The following is a 21,694-nucleotide window of genomic DNA, read 5'->3' as shown; positions in this document are numbered from 1 at the left end:
TAGTTCATATTTAAGAATAAATACATTCATGTCTTAGTTAATTTTGATTTATGTTATCATAAAGTGTAACCATATTATTTAATTTGTCTATTTAAGAAACTGAGCATCATTCAAAATAACAGAAATTCAATAGATATAATTACTATTATTAACCATGTTTTAGGTTTCATATTTCCTGACATAGGGCAGTGGCTCAGTGTACTGTATACATCCAATAAAAGAAGCATTTCAAATGACATCTAGGTATTTTGTTTCAAAAACATCATGTAACACATTTTGATAAATTCATGTTCATAAGTTAATGGAATGTAAAGCTGCCAATTTTCTTGATAATGCTTTGAACTAATTCATTATGAATCTTTCAAAAGAGAAGCACCAAAATGAATAGACAGGTCGTAAAAGATTTTTTAACATGCAAAAACACTGTACTGCACTTCTAGTCTATCTGTGGAGATAACTTTTTAAAATACATTTGATACTGATGGTTTTATTAGTAGTCTGTCCTCAATTATGTGCATTTACGTATCACAGTCATGCATGCAACTCTTTACAGTAAACTTGGGATTACTTGTTTGGAAATATTTTAATGTACGTCACAGCTCAGGATGAAGGTATTTTTGACGACAGCTACTGAGTAACTATTCAACCAACTATTTATGGAATAACAGTGACAAATTTTCTTGTTTGAATCTAAAGCAATACTTAAGAAATTTAAGTTTGCTATTAACACATCAACCATGCCATGAGCTATTTTTTATTCAATTACTTTTAATATCTATTTGCCACTAAAACAGAAGGAAGATCTTGGTTTTAACTTTAGTGATTTTGTTAGCCATTGTGTATAAGAAAATACTACAGAATGACATGCTAAGTTTTTTTAATGGTACTCGTCAGTAAGTTAATAAACCATATGAAAGTCAAACACATCTGATCAGTAGATGGTGCAGTTGGCAGTCGAATACTCTAGACAAATCCATTCATTTGTGTACTCCTTATAACCTTCAACATCTACCAGCCCACTTCCTGCCAACAGACACAATAAAAATGTATATTATCTTTTGGTGCGTTACAGTAATGTCAATGCATTAAAGAAATCATAGCACTTGATCCAAACTAAATTTTACAGGCTCTTAAAGGGTTATCCTTTGAAATGTTAACAAAGTTTCAAAAATAGGTTTTGATTTGTTTAAAATGTCTTTGGATTTATACAACATCATTCCCATACCATTTTCATTATATACAAATAAAAAAAGTACATTTTACTGGTAGTGTAGGCATTACTAAACAAAGAGTCTCACCCTCGATCAGGTTGTAAAGGGTGCAGTAGTTCATGCCATTGTCTGCCAGCACAGCCCATGATTCGGAGAAGGAAATTCCCTGTGACAGAAAAAATATATAAACACTATAGAGGCCGAAAATAGACAGACTTAGTTCAAAAACTGCTTAGTTACCAAACAATCTGTTGCATTCTAGTTACTAAAGAGAATCACTTCAGTACACTTTCCTTAATATCATTAAAATGATTGGCAGCAGATACCGTGACTCTGCAGACTGAAGATCCTTCAGTGGGCACCAGATCAAAGCTCAGATCCTCTACAGTATTCGACTGTATGGAGGTGTGCTTGGCAATGATTCGAAAAGATGTGGCAGAAACCAGCTGAAAAAAAGATAATTTATTATAAACATTACGTACTCTAGATTTTTTGCTGTTGCATAACTGCCCAGTATGTATTTTTACCTCATACATGCATTTCTCTCCACCGGTTATACAACCAGCAGCGCTTCTCCAAGCCTTGATCTGATTCACCAAAGCAATTGAAACGTCTCCGCATGGGATCCCAAAAAGCCTATTTTTATAAGGAAGCAGCAGATATTCATTAGTATGTTTTATTTTTGACTGCTCGTGGTTATTTAGGTCTTGCACTTTGTTCCTGAGAAAATCTTCATAGTCAACTGATATTCAAAGTTAAATTTGGATACAATTTAATTATTATTTGCTACAACTTCTCAAATTGTGCATTACTAAAGGAACATAATCCAGATAGTCCTCCAGAGTAGACTTACATTATGTAATGATAGGGCCTAACAGTAACGTCAAGGGTCAGTTTTCACTGTGACTAATTTGTATGGTAAATAGTATAGATAATAGATGATTACAGCCCGTATGGATAGTCACAAGTTTTTGATTTTCTGCGGTTTAGTCATAAACTTGTTTTTGATTTGCCTTGCTTGAACACATTCACCCATATTTGTTCAATTTAAAGGTCCTAATATGTAAAATTTTGGTACAGATATGTACCTTTGAGGTACCAGTATGCACCTTTAAAGTACCTCTTTGTAAGTTTGAGAAACCAATATGCACCCTTTGGGTACAAACGTATACTTTTTGAAAAGGTAACGCCTCAGTTACAACTTTTTTACATTGTACCTTTTATCTGTGAGTGAATGTTACATAACTATGTTTTAAAATTGTTTTAAGCATATCATCGAACGCACATATTTTTCTCACAATTTCACCCCAAATATTTTAGTGCCAGTGCCACAGAACATGTACTGAACACTTCGAGTTTCATTCATGCATTGACATAAATCACTCAAACAAGCTGTTTTGTAAGAGTTTAATAATTTAATTATGTATATTTTAGTATTTTATACCAGAGATCTCCTAATATTACACTATGATTTGCACAAAAACATATATAGGCCTACATCAGTAACAATGCAATATGAGAATCCAACTAATATTTCATTACAGATCCTTTCTAGTATGGATCCCCAATAAACACATCAAACCAAATCTTACCATATAACTTTGCACTGAGCATGAAGTGGTTCTGCAGTTGTCTTCAAACAGATGCCCATAATTAAAGTCAGAGCCAGTATCCAGGTTGTTGTCTGCATGGTGATCAGTGATCTCAAAGATCTCGCAATGCTTTCTGTCGATGATATGACTGATGAGCTGGGTATACTGGTTTAATTCTTGAAGTTAGATGTATATGTACTGTATAGAGTAGCGTCACATAACGCATGTCATGTGAGGCGCCAGAGGGTTAAAACTATAGCATTGATTATTAAAGGATGCATGGAGCATCTTAATGGAACAAATGAAATGATGTTGTAAAATAATAAATAATGTACACTTAATGTAGTAAATATATGTTCTGTACAAAAATACTATTCTGCACATTTAAGTTTGACATTTTATAGATGGGGGTACACCGAAAAAGTTTGAGAACCACTGCTTTGAGCTTCCCACTAAAATACCATTTGGTAATGCATTTATCAATTAAACTTTAAACTCAGAAATTTAGAAACTCACTTTCGTAACTCAATGATTGTACAACAAAACTGTGTCAAAAAGAGCTTTGGGTCTGGGGATAAACTTCATCACATGACTCATTATTACTCAATCACAGATACTCGGTAGCAGATGGACTTACTGACCTCAGGGATTTACAGTATGTGCTTATACTGTACGTGGCCAAGTTAAAGTTTTGAGTTTCTACAGTATTTTGCTCAATTGAGCCCACTTTCTCTTTTATTTCATTGGTTGTCTCTGTAAAGTTATTTTCTTTTCTAGCTTGAGATCATTTATAAGTAAATCTATGTGGAGAGGGAAAGTCAGAGATTTCCATGACACAAAGTTTTGCTTTATTAACCACTGACTCATCCTGTAAAGTGCATTTGTTTCAACCAATGTGTATGAAACTATTTCAACACAAAATGACCACAACAGGAAACAGGTTACATTAAAAAAAGTTTTTTTTAAGGTGATATTAATTACACAACTGGTAGTTGCGATATTACAAACGTTTTTGATGAAAAAGCATTTGACTCGGGTGCTGTTTTCTTGTAAGAAAAGTTACAGATCACTTTTTGCTCAAGTCTTCAGTGTCACAGATGTTTCACCGGAAAAAAAGACTCTTGTGAAATTTCACAAAAAGGTCCATTAAAGTTTTAGAAAGTATCTTAAGAATGTCAAAAACTGAGCATAGATATGCAGAGTCTGCAATCAAAAGACAATTTTATCAAAGATAAACAAAGATTTACCATCAATTGTTTAATATTATATGTATTTTAACAATTGTTTCTTTAAACCAATTTTAGGAGAAATGTCTGAGTTGATACTTAAACTCCATCAAATGTCCTGAGATATGAAAGAGCAACATTATGAGCAATAACATTTTCCTCTAGGATCAAAGTTAAATTCAGTTAAATTCTTCAGGAAACTTATTTTCTAACATATAATGAGAAAGGGGGAATTATAGACAAAAAATTGTCTAAATGATAAATGTGTGTCTAATGGTTCTTTAAAGCACCTTCAACATCCGAAGAACCTTTCGGATTCACAAAAGGTTCTTTAAGGTGAAATAAAAACATCAGATGGTGAAAATGGTGCTTTAAAGAACCTTTGATTTAAATAGTTTTTAAGGAACCAAAGGGGTTTTCTATGACATCTCTATGAAGAACCTTTTAAGCACTTTTAACATCCGAAGAACCTTTTTGTTTTACAAAAGGTTCTTTAAGTAGAAAAATGTTCTTCAGGGGGCGTATTACAGAAAAGTCCTAACTTTAAAATCTTATCTTAACTGTTTGGTAACCATGGTAATTTCAGTTAGGACCTCATTTAAGACAAAAGCTATTACAGAATGATGTTCCTAAATGCATTATCTTATCTTAACTGCAGATAGGAAAGTGGTATTACAGAAGCATCCTAACTTGACAAAATACCCTAAAAACGGTCTTAACTTTAGGGTAACCTCACAGGTGTCCTAACTTAAAACTTTAATGAGAGCCAGCTGAAACAATCACATTATGATAGAGCTGCTTTGTTTTTGGATTACTCTTTGAATGTTTTTTACCTTCACACATTCACATAATCACAATGTTTCCCACTAGTGGAGCGATCTTTCAATTTCTGTCATCCCTCATTATTAAAAAACTGTTATCTTATCCGTGAACACTTGATGGGATTATAGTGAATACAGTACACACTTGACTCAGCATCTATTTCTTGTCATGTCTCTATCAAATGTTGAAATGTACAATAGTATCCTAGCACTTAGGAAGAATAATTTTTTTAATTTTTGTAAGTCACATTTGCTAAATGTTTAAATTGAATGGTAACTGATAGATGATGTGCTAAAACACTAACACAAAAAACACAGACTATGATTACTATGAATTTAATAAAATTTATTTTTCTGGCCCATTGAAATTAAAAGGACAATTCTTTTGTTTACTGTAGCAGCAGCTCACGCATTGCTGGTTGCTTGGTAACAGACATGACAGTTGATAGCCGAACATGATTAAGCGATTTGGGATTTCCTAACTAGAGATGAGATAAGATTTGGTGAAATAAGATGAGAATCCTAAATCAATTTAAGATTTGCTTCTGTAATATGAATTTGTGAAAAATCTTAACTTAACACATCATATCTTAAGTTAAGACCTAAAATAGAAAGTTTCTGTAATACGCCCCCAGATTATAAAAATTTATAAAGAAAACGGTTCTGTAAAGAACCTTTGACTAAATGGTTCTTTAACGAACCAAAAAAGGGTTTTCTATAACATCACTGTGAAGAACCTTTTAAGCACCTTTAACATCGGAAGAACCTTTTTGTTTCACAAAAGGTTCTTCAAGGTAAATAAAGGTTCTTTAGATTATAAAATTTATAAAGAAAATGGTTCTTTAAAGAACCTTTGACTAAAAGGTTCTTTGGGGAACCAAAAAAAGGTTTTCATCGTTGTAAAGAACCTTTTAAGCACCTTTATTTTTAAGAGTGCATATTGTTGTGCTTCAGAAGATAGATGCAGGCATTCTTACACAATCATCACCTGTCACCCACCACACTGGAGTTGACAGAGTGCCATAGTTTTTTTTCTTCTATTTTTAGCTTTAGCTGTCTGTAAAAGACACTAAGCCATGGTTCACCAGCATAACATTTTCAAAACAACACTCTTAAAAGTTAAGGTGCTTCGGTTTCACAAAAGGTCAAACAAGTTCTTCAGATTATAAAAATGTATAAAAGAAAATATTCTTTAATGAACCTTTGACTGGATAGTGTTTTTTAGGAACCAAAAAGGCAGGAATTTTTAAGCACCTTTATTTTTAACAGTGAAGCACAACTAAGATATTCAGACAGGAACCAAAATTACAAATTCTCAGAGCACTTAGCTATGTCGGAGTCATATTTCCTGTTTCTGTTTTCCCAAAAACAAAAGAGTGTAGTGATCATAATGAAAAAAGTGCACTAATATCAAAATAACAAAGTCTCAAAATACAAAGTTTTTCTAAACACATTCAAAATATTTTCACATTAATTTAAAGACAACAACACAATTTCCAAAAACACGCTTGTCTATAAATGGCAGATATGAAATAATAATCCTATTACTCAGTTGCCCTGAACTGTTTTTTACAGCTCTTTTGCTTTATTTTCCCTTCAAAATTCACTTAAAAAATGCTTTAGCAAAATCTGCTTTGTAAAGAAAGCTGCTTGTACATAGTGGACAATTCATTTTAATTCAGTCAGTCATTTAAAGAGATCAAACTTAATAGATCTTTAATCCTTAAAGATCAGGTTACATCTAAACCAATAAAACACGTCAAATGTCACAAACAATATTTTGCATTTTTATTTAAGTAAGATGTCTCTGAGATATCAGAAGAATTCAATCTCTATGAGATATTAACTTAGTATTTTATAAAGCAGCGAGATATTTGCTTTTGACAAATATATTCTTCTTTCAAGCACCAGGCACGTCCTCTTGAACCTTTTACTGAGTCTTAGTATTGGCTAATTTCTCTGGCTCCTCATCCAAGTCAGTTAAACAGCAATAGCACATGATCTGAGTGTATTTGGTGATAACAGCTGACACAGAAGAAAGAGAGAGAATAAAGACATTAGCAAACACTTCAAAAATTATTTCAAAGACTTTTAAGATATGCTGCACTTCTGTAATTGTATTATGACCAAAACCTAGCCGGATTATTCTGGTTGTGAATAGTGTGCAATATTGTACTTCAAATGAGCAAAAAATGACCAAATGTCTTGACAGGGTTGTTTACGCACAGATAAAACAGAACTGTGAACTTGGATGAACAATAGTCATGTGTTTGTTGTGGTGGAGATATGGCTGCAATGGTTGTAATTCTTTTACCGCATGACTATACTGTATGTGAACCAAACTTTGACACTGTTAATCAGTACCACAATTTAAACTGGTGACATGTTTTCTTTACTAATGGCTTTATTTTGTTCATTTGAGTACAATTTTGTGTACTATCATAGAGCATTGTTATGTTGTGCCAAGGGAATTTAAAAATAGAATAGTTTTGTGTTTCTGCAGCTTCATTGGTAAAGTATTGTGTTACCAATGCAAAGATTGTGGGTTTGATCAGGAAACAGACGTGCTGATAAAAAAATTATACCTCAAATAAAAAGCATACATTAAATATATCAGTAACACTTTACAATAAAGTTGCAACATGCATTATTTATTGTAAACCCTTACCAATAGTGTTTGGAAAGCTGTATTCAAAAACTGTGCACGAAACTGCTTTGCTATGCAGTTGCTATACGTTGTTAAGAATGGTTACTGATGGAAAACCAAGCTAAATGCTCCGTACACACCAAACGCGTAGCATCGAGTTGCTTGTTCTAGATTACTTGCGGGATTTAACTTTGTGTCATGCAAATTTTTCGCTTGAGTTGAATATTTTCAACTTGCGCGAAGGCGTGTTGAGGCGAGCAGCACGTATTTTCTCGGCAATCGCACCGCCAAATTCGCGTCATTCGCATCGCCCCGGGCGAGGACATGTCTGAACGTGTCTTTGCATTGACTTTGTATGTAATCTATTCACACAAATCGTTGAACCCGCGTTTGGTGTGAATGCCCCATTATGCTGCGTACACACCAAACGTCATCGTGTTATTCGCTCTAGATTACTCGCGGGATTTAACTTTGTGTCATGCGAATTTTCCGCTTGAATTGAATATTTTCAACTTGGGCCAAGACGCGTTTGAGGCGAATAGCGTGTGTTTAGCGCCAAACGCCCCGCCCATATTGCATCATTAGCAGCGCCCCAGGCGAGGACGTTTGATCGTGTCTTCGCATTGACTTTGTATGTAATCTACTCGTGCAAATCGTTGAACTGGCATCTGGTGTGAACCCACAGTTAATCATTTTTTGTGATTAGCTGTTTTCCACATAAAACTATTATAATGTAAAGACAGTGAAAATATAACCCTGATATCTTTAATATTGACGGAGTAAGGCCATCCAAATACTGAAAAAAAATTGATGTTCTTAATCTCATAGTGAGATTGTGAGCTTGGATTTCACAGATATATGTCACATATTTGTTATGTGTAAATAATTATTCTTACCATTTAGTTTACTAATCCATTTAGGTCGTTTCTCTTCTGGTAGATAAACACATAGAAAATAGACAGGGATTCCAGACAGTGCGATTCCTATTCCTATGAGTGAATTAATGGTGTCACTGTAAAGAGGAATAATCACCAGGAATAAACTGCAGAAGCAGTAGACGATGGGAAAGAACAATGAGAGCTGATGGAGAAAAAGACACAAAACAACTGGTAATACCTACAATAATGTTTCATTAACATTTAGGTAATAACTGGACTCAAATGCATGGATTCCTGATACCTTGACAGGTCTGTTTCTGTCAGGCTGAGTGATCCGCAGGTAAATGAGTCCAGCCACGGACAGACCCACGTATAACCAATAACTGAAGCTGAAGTAGTTGATGAGTTGAAACACATCCTCAACACACAAGAAGATCAGGCCCATAATACCCTGCAAATACACCCACAAAACCCTCTGATGTGTATACGGTTACTTAAACAGTATCATATTTAGCAAAGTCATTGTTAAAGACAACCTGATTTGCAACCTATTTTACATTCATAACCTGACACGACAATTCAAGTGTAGGTGGGAGTTGTGGGATTTTAGTTTGTCTATTGGGAATCAAGTTTGTCTAGTATGAATGCACATTATAAATTTCTAAGTGTTTGAATTGCTTTTAACAGTAAAATTAATCTTTTTTTTACAGATCATTTAAGTTTAAGTAGAACTTTGTACACAAGAAAAAAAATAAGATTTTTGTTTTGCGGAAAGTACTGTCAGTGTGTAAACTGGATGATTATTAATAAATATTTTTTAAAGTAATTTAAGTCTTGTGATAACTTTAATAGTTTTCAGAAAAAATAACAACTTATAAAAATGGTATTTTTAAATATAAAGTTTAAAATATTGTTTACTTAGTAATTGAAAAAACAACATATTTTGGGAAAAACTAATACATTTAAGATTTATGTAAACAATAGAATTGAATGACTCAAAATTTTAAGTGTGATTGACCAAGTGAAATTAAGTTGAATAAACTTAAAATATTACTTCAATTGGTAACACCCAAACAATTTAAATTAAAAAAACTAATAAGAAAAATGTATAAATTTAAACTGGACTGCAATAAAATTAAGTTCAATAAACACAAACATTAAAGTGTGGTTGATCTAGTGAAATTAAGTTAATTAAAAGTGATACATTTAATTTGAACAGAGGCGGACACTTAAGTATTTTTATTTTCTAAATAAAAGTACATTTTTAAGTATTCATATTTTATCAGTGTTTTTCTTTGGAATACATACATTCCAAAACATATTATCATAATTTTTACTCCACTACATTTCATAATTTTAAGTTTTTGGTTTATATTTAATATTTAAGTACATTAAACATCTAGTTTTTTTTACTTTACCTCAAGAAAAGTAAAAGTACACAATTTTTATGTAATTAGGTATTAAATAAATTGTAATATGCAATATAAAAGGAATACACAGTATGATGCAATGCTTAGAATGTAGTGAATTTGTTTAGTAAAGTAATTATAATTAGTTAGTTACATTTATATAGCGCTTTTCCAGTGCTCAAAGCGCTTTACATATGAATGGGGGAATCTCCTCAACCACCACCAATGTGCAGCATCCACCTGGATGATGCGACGGCAGCCATATTGCGCCAGAACGCCCACCACCACGTCTTTTTCCCAAGACAAACACTCTGATAAAGCACAGATGCTTGGAAAATTTACTTAAAATACTCAAGTAGTGTCCGCCTCTGAATTTGAAATAACTTAAATTGTTTGGGTGTCACCAATTAAAGTAAAATTTTAAGTTGATCCAACTCGTTGCTTTTTACAGTGTACTGGATCTTCTCGATATTCACATGCTAAGTAATTAGCAGTCGGTGCGTCTCTATGACAGGTGGTTAAAGGGAAGTGGTTGAAAATCTTTTAAATCTCTTTTAATTATTTTATTTATTCTTTAATATTTATTTATTTAGCTATACTGCACATATGCTTTATTTGTTGAAATTAAATAAATCCCATATATCAGTTAAACTTGGCATAGTGATATGGAACTAGTTCTAGATGGACCTAGAACTACACTGAAAAAATGACTTATTCAATTTACAATTTATTCAAACAAATTTTTTTTAAGGTAAGTGGTTGCAATCAATTTCTTTAAGCTACATTTAAGTTTTTTATTTTTTTAAATGCAGCTTAAATAAATTGATTACAACCACTTCAACAATTGAGTAAATTGAATGAGTCATTTTTTCAGTGTACTTCATAGATGTGCTTTTATAGTAAAATAATTCTCACACATAGAACATTCCTCAACCAATCAGAATGAAGCATTCAACGGCCTTGTGGTATAAGTTGGGCTTATTGTTACAAAAGTCGGGACTTACATTGAAAATAAGAGCTGGTACTGGAGTATAGCGTTCAGCATGGATCAGACTCAAACTGTTTGGCAGGTGACCTTCTCTTGCCCCCACAAAAAACAACCTAATAGGAAAAATGGTAATTTGGTAAGAAAAAGTGCTATTGAGCAGTATTCTGGGTCTTAGATGATAGTAACTGGGACATCTTACCTTGAGGCAGCTATAACAGAGGCATTGAGACCTCCATAGCAAGACATGGCTACAACGATGGGGATGATCCAGCTAATAGGGCCAAGCACCTGATTCCCAAAGGTCTACACACAGGAACAGATACTAATGCTTTAATCAATAATGAAACATTTATGAATACACATACGATACACAAAAAGATCCTTACAACAGCCACTGCATCACTACCCATAAAAGAAGGCATGTCCAAAACTGCATAATACGCCACATTGGTCAGTAGATAGATGATTGTCACTACTGGCATGGAGATGGCAATGGCCAAAGGAAGATTCCTAGAGAAAATCAGGGAAAAAATAAATGGCTAAGGATGATCCACTTACGTTGTATCAATCCCCTTTTGTAGCTTTAAAGTTTAGTGTAGCTCGGTTGAGTCTGGGTCATGAAGTTACTAAACATCAGTATAATGACTCATTTTAAGTAAAAGACTTGGCTGACCCCAAAACTTTCAGTATTTGTCAGTATTTATATCATTCCCAACCCATATGACTTTCTTTTTCCAGTAGGCCTATTCCATTCTTCATTATCTCCTTTTATGTTCCACAGAAGAGAAAGTCATAAAGTTTGGAATGTTATAACAGGATTTAGTTTTTCGATGAACAATTGTGTAAAGTCATTTGAGAGAATTGTTTCTAAACAAATTATAAACGTAAGAAATGTAAACTGTGAACTATATAGTACTGAATTGTGGATTTGGATCGGTTTTAACTATTAAAGGTGACATAGAATGATTGAACGGGGTATTTATCCTTGTTCTGTGATGTGACATGTAGACAACAAAATTTTGGTTGGGTCTGTAATGCCTTAGAAGCTTCCTAAAAACCTCTCTCAGAAAGCTATATTAGGGTGGGGAATTTTAAACCCATGATTTTGCACCTATTTGGCATCCCTCCGGGCTTAAATGGCAACCTCATTTTGAAATGAAAGCACTTGACCCTGATTGGCTGCCTTTGCTGCCAGTCAAAAAAATGTAAACTTCCCTGTTTTCAGAACACGGACGGACCAAAATTTTACAGATAAAAGAGCACACCTCGGAACGAGACTCGCCATTTCAACTTGAACTTTGCGAACACTGCTGCAATTACTCCCCATTGGAGGCGAGAGGCCGAATGTATGCAAATTATTTTGAAGGGGAGGGAATTGAAAGAGAGTGGGGGGGAAGTGAGATGCATTTTACGTAACATGTACGTAAAATTGGGCCATTTTCTGGCAGCCATTTCAAACTGTGGGTTCACACCAGCCGCGTTTTAGGGGTCAAAATCATGTGTACTGCCTCTAGTTTGTCGCTTGAAAATTTTGAGTGTAATCGCTTAATTCGCGCGTGAAAGCCGCGAGTGAAATTCTACTCATCGAGACATTCACGCGGAAATTCGTGTCATGGGAGGGGCTTCTGTGACTCCACTCACTTTCTGTAATCACATCACTACTAGAGCAAGCTCCTGATTGGTTAACGCGGCACGTTGTTCTGCCAAAGTTCACATTTTTTAACTGTGCGTTTCCCACAGCAACGCTCAATTTGCACCATTCGCTCAAATGTGGCATAATCGCGAAATCTCCAAAGCGTCTTCACATTGACTTAACATTTAAATCACTCGCGCTTGATGCCTCTACCGCGGCTGGTGTGAACGCATCATAAAGGAGGAATTTCTATGAAACGCAGATGTTCAGAATGTCTAACACTTTTAGTATGTTCATGAATGCGGGTAGACTTACGTTTTTCAACTAAGATAAGGTAAAACCGTTTTTTTCATTCTTTGTCACCTTTAAACAGTTTTTCATCATTTCTGTGTTCAGGATTATTTGGGCGGGTTTATTTCAGGATTATTGAGTCGCTGAGCATGTGCCGCCCCTAACACATGTTCATCTGTTCAGGTTGTAGCTGTATAGAGTGCCACAGGGATGACATATTTTTGTTTCTGCCCATTTTTTTCCATTGAGTTTTGGATTATCGCAAAAAATAAGCTCTTTGTTTAACAAAAGTTTATGACACTTACACGTTTTGTCCAACAGGTTAATCTTCACATAACTTTTATGAGTTTTAAAGTCAAAATGTTGCTTTTTATATTTCTAGTAAATGGATTTACACTTCAAATTTCAAAAAAGTTTTGTACATCTGTAAAGATTAACTTCTTGGACAAAACGTGTAAGTGTCATTAACTTTTGTTAAACACAGAGCTTATTTTTTGAGATAATCTAAAAGTCTATGAAAAAAGTAATCTTTTTGCAAGGGAACTGGTGTCTTGCCTACTTCCAGGTAATACTAGGTAACCCTGCGGCACTCTATTTAAAGTTGAAACAGACTTTAAATAGAAAGAGGACATGCCCCAGCATTTGAGAGCAGAAAATGCTGCCTGTTTTTCCAAGTTTTTGAGAACTTATTTAATTTATTTGGCATTTTTTTATAATTTAAATTTGGACTTTACACGGAGTACTTCAACAAAGTTAATAGAAAAAATGTTTGGTGCCGAAACCTCTCAGGATTCTTGATCTCCTCTGTAACAAAGTTAAGCGTGTCCCAGCCAGAGTAAGAGAACAGAGCAGAATAAAGGGCCAGAGCAATGTTGCCCGCCTCCATAGATGAGCCCTCAAATGGACTATTGAAGTTTTTTGTTTCTCCTGTGGACAAAAAAATGAAAAGTAATTTTGTTTTTTCATTAATTTCAGTTTTTTTTCAAAAAATATAGTTCAGACACATTTTTATTTATTTATTATTTACCCTTAAGATGTTCCAAACCTGTATAAATGTCTTTGTTTTGCTAAAGACAACATAAGATATTATCAAGCAGGATTATCTCTTGGTTTAGAAACCTTGTTAAAAAAAATCTTTAGACATTAATACAGGTTTGTTACATCTTGACGATGAGTAAATGCTGACAGAAACTTCATTTTTGGCTGAACTATGTCTTTAAGAACCACTTCATTGTGTAATACAATGTTATTACAGAAAAACCCTCTTACAAATCAACCTCCAAGCTTCCTTTACCGTTGCTGATCTTAATGATCCCCACTGTGATGACAAGGATTAAAGACATGATTTTGGTATATGTGAATATATCTTGAACCATAGTGCCCCACTTCACATAAGCACAGTTTATGAAGATCAGAATACCTGCGGAAAGAGAGACAAATGTGACATATAGTGACATCAGTAAAAGATGGTTTTGCAATGATGTGTAACTGCAGAATATTGTTAAATGATGCTGCATACAATACCTTTGCCTAAAAAGTGCAACGACAAGGACATTTAGAGGTTTCAATTCCCTCATGGTTCACTATAGCAAGTGCACCGGGTTCATAGTGTTTCTATGGCAGGGGTCTCCAACGTGGTGCCCGCCAAAGCACATTCTATTAATAGTCTCAATTGTAATATTTATTTATTATTTTTATATTGGTTTGGCTTGGTTTATGTGTGTTAACATTTTAAACAATACCAACAAGTAAAACTAAATAATATCAACAAGTAAAACAAAAAGTTTTGAGTAGACTATATCTATTGTTTTATCCATTGTGGTAGCCCATGCTCACAAAAAGGTTGGAGACCCCTGTTATATGGTATGTCCCAAAATCATTTCAGTTGTTTGAAACATTCATTCCTTAGAAATTCCCAATGAAAAAAAAAACTGGGGAACGAATATAAAGAGGGAAAGGAATATATAGTGTTGGTTTTGTTTAGATGTTTGGTTTCATTTTGCTAAGCAACCACAAAAAGTTTTAGTTAGATTAGTGTGTTATTAAATTCTGTGTGATGTTATTGCTCATCCTCATGCATTAGGTGGATTAAATCTCTGCTTTCTGAGAACACAGGCTGCTTCGACTGAAAAGGGCAACAGCTGAAACACATTTCATTGGCATTAGAGCAGTGAAAATCATAGAAAGATGACACCTGGTTGAGCTTTTACAGAATAATACTGAAAGGTTAGGCTGCAATATTAAACTGCATTAAAACTGTTATATGTTGGGGTCCAGTAGAGTCCATTAAAATGAGAAAAATCCTGGAATGTTTCCTTAAAAAACAGAACAAAAAAACACATCTACATTTTGGATGACATGGTGGTGAGTAGTTTTTAAAAAAGTTTTGAAATGCTTAATACAAATCTGACTTTACTCACTTCACTGATATTTGACACATTTGACTCTTTCACTGCAAAACACTCTAAGTGCATGCAAGCTTTTTTTACAAAACCTAAAAAAAAACCGAATTCTTTGGACAAGACCTAGTAAACAGTGGCAAAATCATCACTAAAACCCAAATAGTAACATTACAAAAGAAAAGTCAGAATTCAAAATGTAAACATGAGGAAACTGAAGCACACGTTAGGGGGCGCTGTGATGCATGTGACTGCCACATTCGGGTTGTATTAAGGTCGAAGTACTCACAAGGGACCAAAGTTTAAATATAGTTCAAGGTTGTTTAACATTCGCCTTCATTAAACTTTACTGAAAAATTGAATTGGCATTTAACGGATTCTGGAAAGGGATCATATAATAGGCTGCATGCCGAAAAGCATTTTGTTAATATCTTAATTTTTTGGTTCTGTTTGGTGGATTTTGTATTGGAGCTCTTTAAACAGTATACACTCACCTAAAGGATTATTAGGAACACCTGTTCAACTTCTCATTAATGCAATTATCTAATCAACCAATCACATGGCAGTTGCTTCAATGCATGGTCAAGACAAGTTCCTGAACTCCAAACTGAATGTCAGAATGGGAAAGAAAGGCGATATTTTCTTGGCACACTTTAGGCCCCTTGGTGGCAATTGTGCATCGTTTTAATGCAACGGCCTACCTGAGCATTGTTTCTGAACATGTCCATCCCTTTATGACCACCATGTACCCATCCTCTGATGGCTACTTCCAGCAGGATAATGCACCATGTCACAAAGCTTGAATAATTTCAAACTGGTTTCTTGAACATGACATTGAGTTCACTGTACTAAAATGGCCCCCACAGTCACCAGATCTCAACCCAATAGAGCATCTTTGGATGTGCATCCCACAAATTTCCATCAACTGCAAGATGCTATCCTATCAATATGGGCCAACATTTCTAAAGAATGCTTTCAGCACCTTGTTGAAGCAATGCCACGTAGAATTAAGGCAGTTCTGAAGGTGAAAGAGGGTCAAACACAGTATCAGTATGGTGTTCCTAGTAATCCTTTAGGTGAGTGTATAGCCATATTATTTGTATCTGTAACAAAGATTAAAAATCCAGCACATATAACAAAACATTCAGTATATGGTATACACCATAAAAGGATCAGATAAGACTACTGTACCATGCACAACCACAGTACTGTTTGTCAAGGGATGTCTCAGTTGTTGATCTTTCACACATACTAAAACTGTCTGCTGAAGAGGGAAAGCTGAGTCATATGGAGAGTTTGTGAGCCACTGAAATAATTTGGCCCAGTTCTCAGCAGCAAAATGGCCCAATGAAGAATGCATTTAGAGATATCAGTACTGTCAGTTGGATTAAAAGCACATCTACTGTATTGAAGAACTCTAACAGAGAACTTAACTGTAACATTACTGTTATATTGTGCAACACCTTAGTTTGACGCTTCTAAGTCTCTCTTGTTTAGTAATGCACAAACCCAATGTATGAGTTGTCCGAACAAAAGAAACAAACTAAAGACCTTTTAGCATCATGCAATAAACCTGTTGAAATAAATACTAGTGAGAAATTAGTGGTTAAAACCCGTTCTGTGAGCACTCATCCTCGCTGTGTCTTATGGAAATTAAGTGTTTTTTTTACAAAAGGAGAAGTAAAGCTTAAAGTCTAAATGTTTTTTTTTTGTGCATCCTGTATGTGTAGGTGGGAAAGAAGTGTTCAACAGCAGCTTAGTTTCCTCATTTTAAATAAGGGTTCTTGAGTTTGACCACATTCACCAGAGTTTAATAATCTGAAAATTACAGACAGGTGTGCAATTGTCCTTCTGTGCACTTTGTGTTCTTTATGGCCAAACAAAAACCATTTTAGATAACTAGTGTATGATGTGTATGTGTTAGTGTTTAGTGTATGTGACAATAAAAGTGATCTGATTTTGATTTGATGGGGTTTAAAATGTATCTTTTGTGATCCAGCTGGATGGTTTGAAGTTGATAGTTAACAAGAAAATGTGTAGCTTAAGGGCGATTTATAGTCGTGCGTAGGTCCTACGGCGTAGCAGCGACGGCGTAGGTTCCGCGTCGGTTTTCATTTATACTTGTGCGTCGCCGTCCGCGTCGACGTGCAAACACACGTGAAACCGCTGGTTGGCAGTAATCACGCGTGTAACCACAGTAGCAGCAGAAGTCGTCACAGAAGAAGAAGCTAAGCAAGTTAACCCACAAACGAAGAAGAAATAGCAACTTGTTGTGTATAATTTGAGAAGACCAGCAATGATGGAAGAAAATAAACAGCGACTTATGTTGCAGTTTGAGTTAAATCACTCCTCAACTTGGCTCATCTTTGTTTTCACCGTCTCAAACGGAAATACCTATGACGCAGTTTTTTTACCTGACGGGAGGGGTTCTGGTGGACCAATCACAGAGCTTGCGGTCCGCGTAGAGCCGACGCGCTGTTAGAAATTTTGTGAGGTGCTCGTCAGGCTATGCAGAGCTACGCACGACTATAAATCGCCCTTTAGTCTCAATGGAACTCATCTTGGTTACTTTCAATAGCAGGGCACTATTTTCGGGCAGTGTGTAATAACTTCACCTGCCGCAGCCATGTTACAGCAGCAAAGTCCTTGATTATTGCGCCAGAATGAGATCTCACAAATTCACGGAATGTTTTGCTCATTATTCCGTGGCATTCTCACGGATCTCCGCATTTTTCCATGGCCCTGCTACGGACTGTCTTTTTCCGTGGCATTCTCACGGATTGCTTCCTCAACTGCTTTTTCCTATTTCCAAACCATTTTCGCTTCGGTTTAGGGTTAGATTTGGTGGTTGCGTTAGTATGTCACTTTAACTATTGGTTTATACTATTTTTTCTGATGTATTCTTTTATATGTTCTAAACTTTAATCAATTGTCGCCTGGCGTTGGGGTTAGAGTTGGGTTTAGGTAGGGATGTCATTTCATGTAAATCTAACCCTAAACCGAAACGAAAATGGTAAAAAAATAGGACAAAACAGTTGAGTAACCAATCCGTGAGAATGCCACGGAAAAAGACAGTCCGTAGCAGGGCCACGGAAAAATGCGGAGATCCATGAGAATGCCACGGAAATTCGTGAGATCAGGCTGTTCCTAGCCATATCTGTCTAGAAAATCGCAACTTTTAATTTTCCGTCAGGCTTGGTACACTATGTAACTACAGAAGAGTCAAGTTTTAAATAGAAAAAATACTGAAAAAATTGGTGCGCAATGCTAATGTTCTAATCAGATTCAGTGAATTGTGCTAAGCTATGCTAAAAGTGCTACCGCCAGACCCTGAGATTAGCTGAATGGATTCCAAAACGGTAAAAATCAAATGTTTAACTCTAGGGGAGCTGGAAAATGAGCCTATTTCCAAAAAAAGTGGAATGTCCCTTTAAAGATTATGAGGGCAGATGAATGTAATATATATATATATATATAGCTCACACATAAGTAAAAAAAAATCACAATATTACAAAAAAATCTCTATTTCTTTCAGTGTGGACTTACATAGACAAGCTGCTGCTATCAGTCTCACAGCATCATACGGAGGCTGACATGTGGGGTAAAGCGCTTCCACCAGGTAGTTGGCAAACGTCAGCGAGATAACAGCTTGGCTGGCCGGCTCGATCAGTAAAATTGATGTCCAGAGTCGGATAAAGGCAAGGAAACTGCCGAAAGCTTCCAGGATGTACACATAACTAGCTCCAGACTTTGTAATCGTGGTACCAAGTTCCCCGTAACACAAAGCGCCAAACACCGAAAATATGCCACCGAGGGCCCAGATAACCAGAGAAAGGCCGTACGAGCCGCTGTACATCAACACGCCTTTGGGCGACACGAAAATGCCAGAGCCAATCATGTTACCAACGATTAAGCAGATGCCATTGCAGAGAGAAATCTCTCTCCTCAAGATCATCTTCTCATCCTGCTTATCCGGACCATTGCATGGACCATCCGTTTTCTTCAGATCCACGTCTGAATCTTTCTTTAACATAGGACAGAACCTTTGGCCTATGGACATTAGTTGCTTCATGCTGCAGGAAAATGAAAATCAGTATCACTGATGAAATGTTTTAGTTAGATTTTTGATGAATGCAACTTTTACTTAACAATAATGTACATGGGTGATTCTCGGGAATAGACTTATGAGGTGTCATGAAACATTTCGATACAAAAAGTAAATGCAAAGTAAGAGTATCAAAACAAGAAGCATACAGTTACGCACATGATTTTGCACATGATTTCAAATGAATGCAAACAACAATTTTGTTGTTTTTTCGAAATTTAAGGGGAAATATTTAATTACCGCAACGTGTCCATGACTGGATTTGGGTTCTTTGACATGGAAATATTTATAATTAAAAAATCTAAAAAATAAAAAGCTTCAGTGCATGTTATACTATTAACATTTACAGTAAAGAAACATGTGGTATTTGGTGATCATTGGTAAATTTAGAGACAATAATAAGGAATATAAATGTGTCCAAGACCAATTTTCCCATCCTCCGCAACAATTTTCAATCATCGTTTAAGCCCTCAATAAACTAACATTTAAAAAAAAAAATAGTTGGAAGGGACATAATTGACTGTGACACTCAAGATGGCTACCAGGTAAGCAGTTCTTATTTTTTCTCTCCAGATAAAAGTTGTAATTTTGTTTGTCATTGTACCTAGACAACTTTTTAGTTCTCATCACGGAAACATGAGTTTGTAAATGCATATATTTAATGTAATATCATGTTGCGGTAATGATCATTTTTGATAATGATAATCTAAAAAATTTAAATAATTCTATAGACTGTTTCATTATCATTGGACGCACTTGCGCTGACGCGATACATGTCTGGATCCGAACTTTACTTCCGGTTTGTTTTTTTTAAATGGTCTGACTAGTGGTTAAACTGATCTCTTGAACAAATGCCTCGTTGAAAATAACAAATGTTTTGGTTTCCTATGTAATGTGTTGTTTTTTGCTTGTTATATAAATAAACTACATTTAAAGAACTTTGTTGTTATTTATTCTTAGCGGAGTTTACCGGAAGTTACGTGCGGAGCACGACAGCCGCTTGTTAACTGCTGAAACCGTATATAGGAAATATTTTTTTAAATCCTCTAAAAATAATGGTTATAGTAAGTTCAGACCTTAATCTTATGAGCAAAAAAAATGGCTTCAAGGGCTTTTAAAAAAAAATCTGACGCTGGACACCTTCTACGTCTGGATTTCGTGAGAATCACCCACGTGCGTTAAAACGTCACTTTTCAATTCAACTTGTGGTTTTGTTTTACATCAGCATCAACAAAACTTGATATCTTGTTTTTGATTCCCCGAAAACTAAATCCACCATAAACAGAACACTCTAAAAAATGCTGGGTTGCTTTTAACCCAGCCATGGGTCAAATAGGGACAAACCAAATTGAACTAACCCATTGCTGGGTCAAATATAAACATTTCTGGGTTTATTTAACCCAACAGCCGAGTTCGACCTCTTTGACCCAATGCTGGGTAGGAAATAACCCCTATTCTTTAAAGTGTATTTTTGTAGAAAACAACGTTCAGCAAGAAAACAAAAAACAAATAATGTTTAGAGAGGATTTATATAAAAATCTTGCAGTTAATGATGTCTTCAGCCCACAGTACATAACAAGGCTTTATAAGACCACAACAACTGCACAGAGAAAGAAATTAAAATGAGCTTTATTTAAAAAGAGCCAATAGACAACGGGAAACATTTCTGAATTTAAAATTTTGCACTAGGTAATGTCCTTAATGACCCGTAGCAAAACATATCAAAACAGATGAACAGTGAGGTGCCAGCAGTTTTATAAAACAAAGACTCTAATACTTTACCTTTATCTAAGATGGAATGGAACCATAGAACTGGATTGTGGAGAGGAAGCATGTACAGATGGGTTATGCAAGTTTGCTGTCGGATGGTAATCCCGTTTAGAATAAAGTCAGACTTTAAAACAGGTCAAAACAAGTGCTGTCGCAATCCCAGAGCACAGAGAGACCCTGATGTGTTTTTCCAACAGTTCAAGATAGCTTCTAGAGTTCCTCTGTCTATTTTAGGAGGTCTGTTTTCAGAGAGAGAGAGAGAGAGAGAGCGAGAGAGAATGCCCGTCCTCCAGGCAAAATTTAAGTATTTAAACTGAATAATGCTTTTGTCATCTGAGCCGTTCTCTTGTGGAGTTCTGTTTAAGGACAGACTGCTTTCCCATTATTTGTATTGCTTAGGATTAGTAAGAAAACAAAGCTCATATAGATGCTTGTGCCATTTTTTTTGCCTACACTGTAAAAAATACTTTGCTGCCTTAAAAATTTTTGTTGAATCAACTCAGATTTACAAGTCATATTAACTTACTATTATTTATCTTGACTAGAGAGGAGTTGTTATAACTACATGTGAGTTGTTATAAATTATAAAAATAAGTTGACTTTTCTCAACTATATTTTATACGTTGTGACAACTCATCTCTGTTGACATGACTTAATGTAAATCTGAGTTGATTTAACAAAAGATTTTAAGGCAGCAAAGTATTTTTTACAGTGTGGTAGATCA

The 21,694-nt window shown here is 35.1% G+C and overlaps 2 protein-coding genes across 2 annotated transcripts; both read right to left on the bottom strand.

Moving 5' to 3' along the window:
* Positions 1-887: 887 nt before the first annotated feature.
* Positions 888-2,914, bottom strand: LOC135747517 (uncharacterized). Its single transcript, XM_065265973.1, has 5 exons — positions 2,804-2,914; positions 1,739-1,847; positions 1,538-1,657; positions 1,299-1,377; positions 888-1,023 (listed from the first exon to the last, which is right to left on the bottom strand). Exons 1-5 carry the CDS (start codon positions 2,899-2,901, stop codon positions 932-934), a joined length of 498 nt encoding a protein of 165 aa, XP_065122045.1. The 5' UTR covers positions 2,902-2,914; the 3' UTR covers positions 888-931.
* A 3,177-nt stretch (positions 2,915-6,091) lies between these two features.
* LOC135750439 (Y+L amino acid transporter 2) lies at positions 6,092-21,180 on the bottom strand. Its single transcript, XM_065269272.1, has 10 exons — positions 20,983-21,180; positions 18,642-19,168; positions 13,991-14,116; positions 13,479-13,623; positions 11,159-11,282; positions 10,972-11,075; positions 10,789-10,885; positions 8,677-8,826; positions 8,394-8,577; positions 6,092-6,875 (listed from the first exon to the last, which is right to left on the bottom strand). The coding sequence occupies exons 2-10, from the start codon at positions 19,165-19,167 to the stop codon at positions 6,781-6,783; spliced, it is 1,551 nt and encodes a 516-aa protein (XP_065125344.1). The 5' UTR covers position 19,168; positions 20,983-21,180; the 3' UTR covers positions 6,092-6,780.
* Between the last annotated feature and the right edge of the window lie 514 nt (positions 21,181-21,694).

The sequence above is a fragment of the Paramisgurnus dabryanus genome, chromosome 6 (assembly GCF_030506205.2).
Source record: "Paramisgurnus dabryanus chromosome 6, PD_genome_1.1, whole genome shotgun sequence".
In the NCBI taxonomy this organism is placed as follows: Eukaryota; Metazoa; Chordata; class Actinopteri; order Cypriniformes; family Cobitidae; genus Paramisgurnus; species Paramisgurnus dabryanus.
This window is presented reverse-complemented; position numbering and strand designations above follow the sequence as displayed.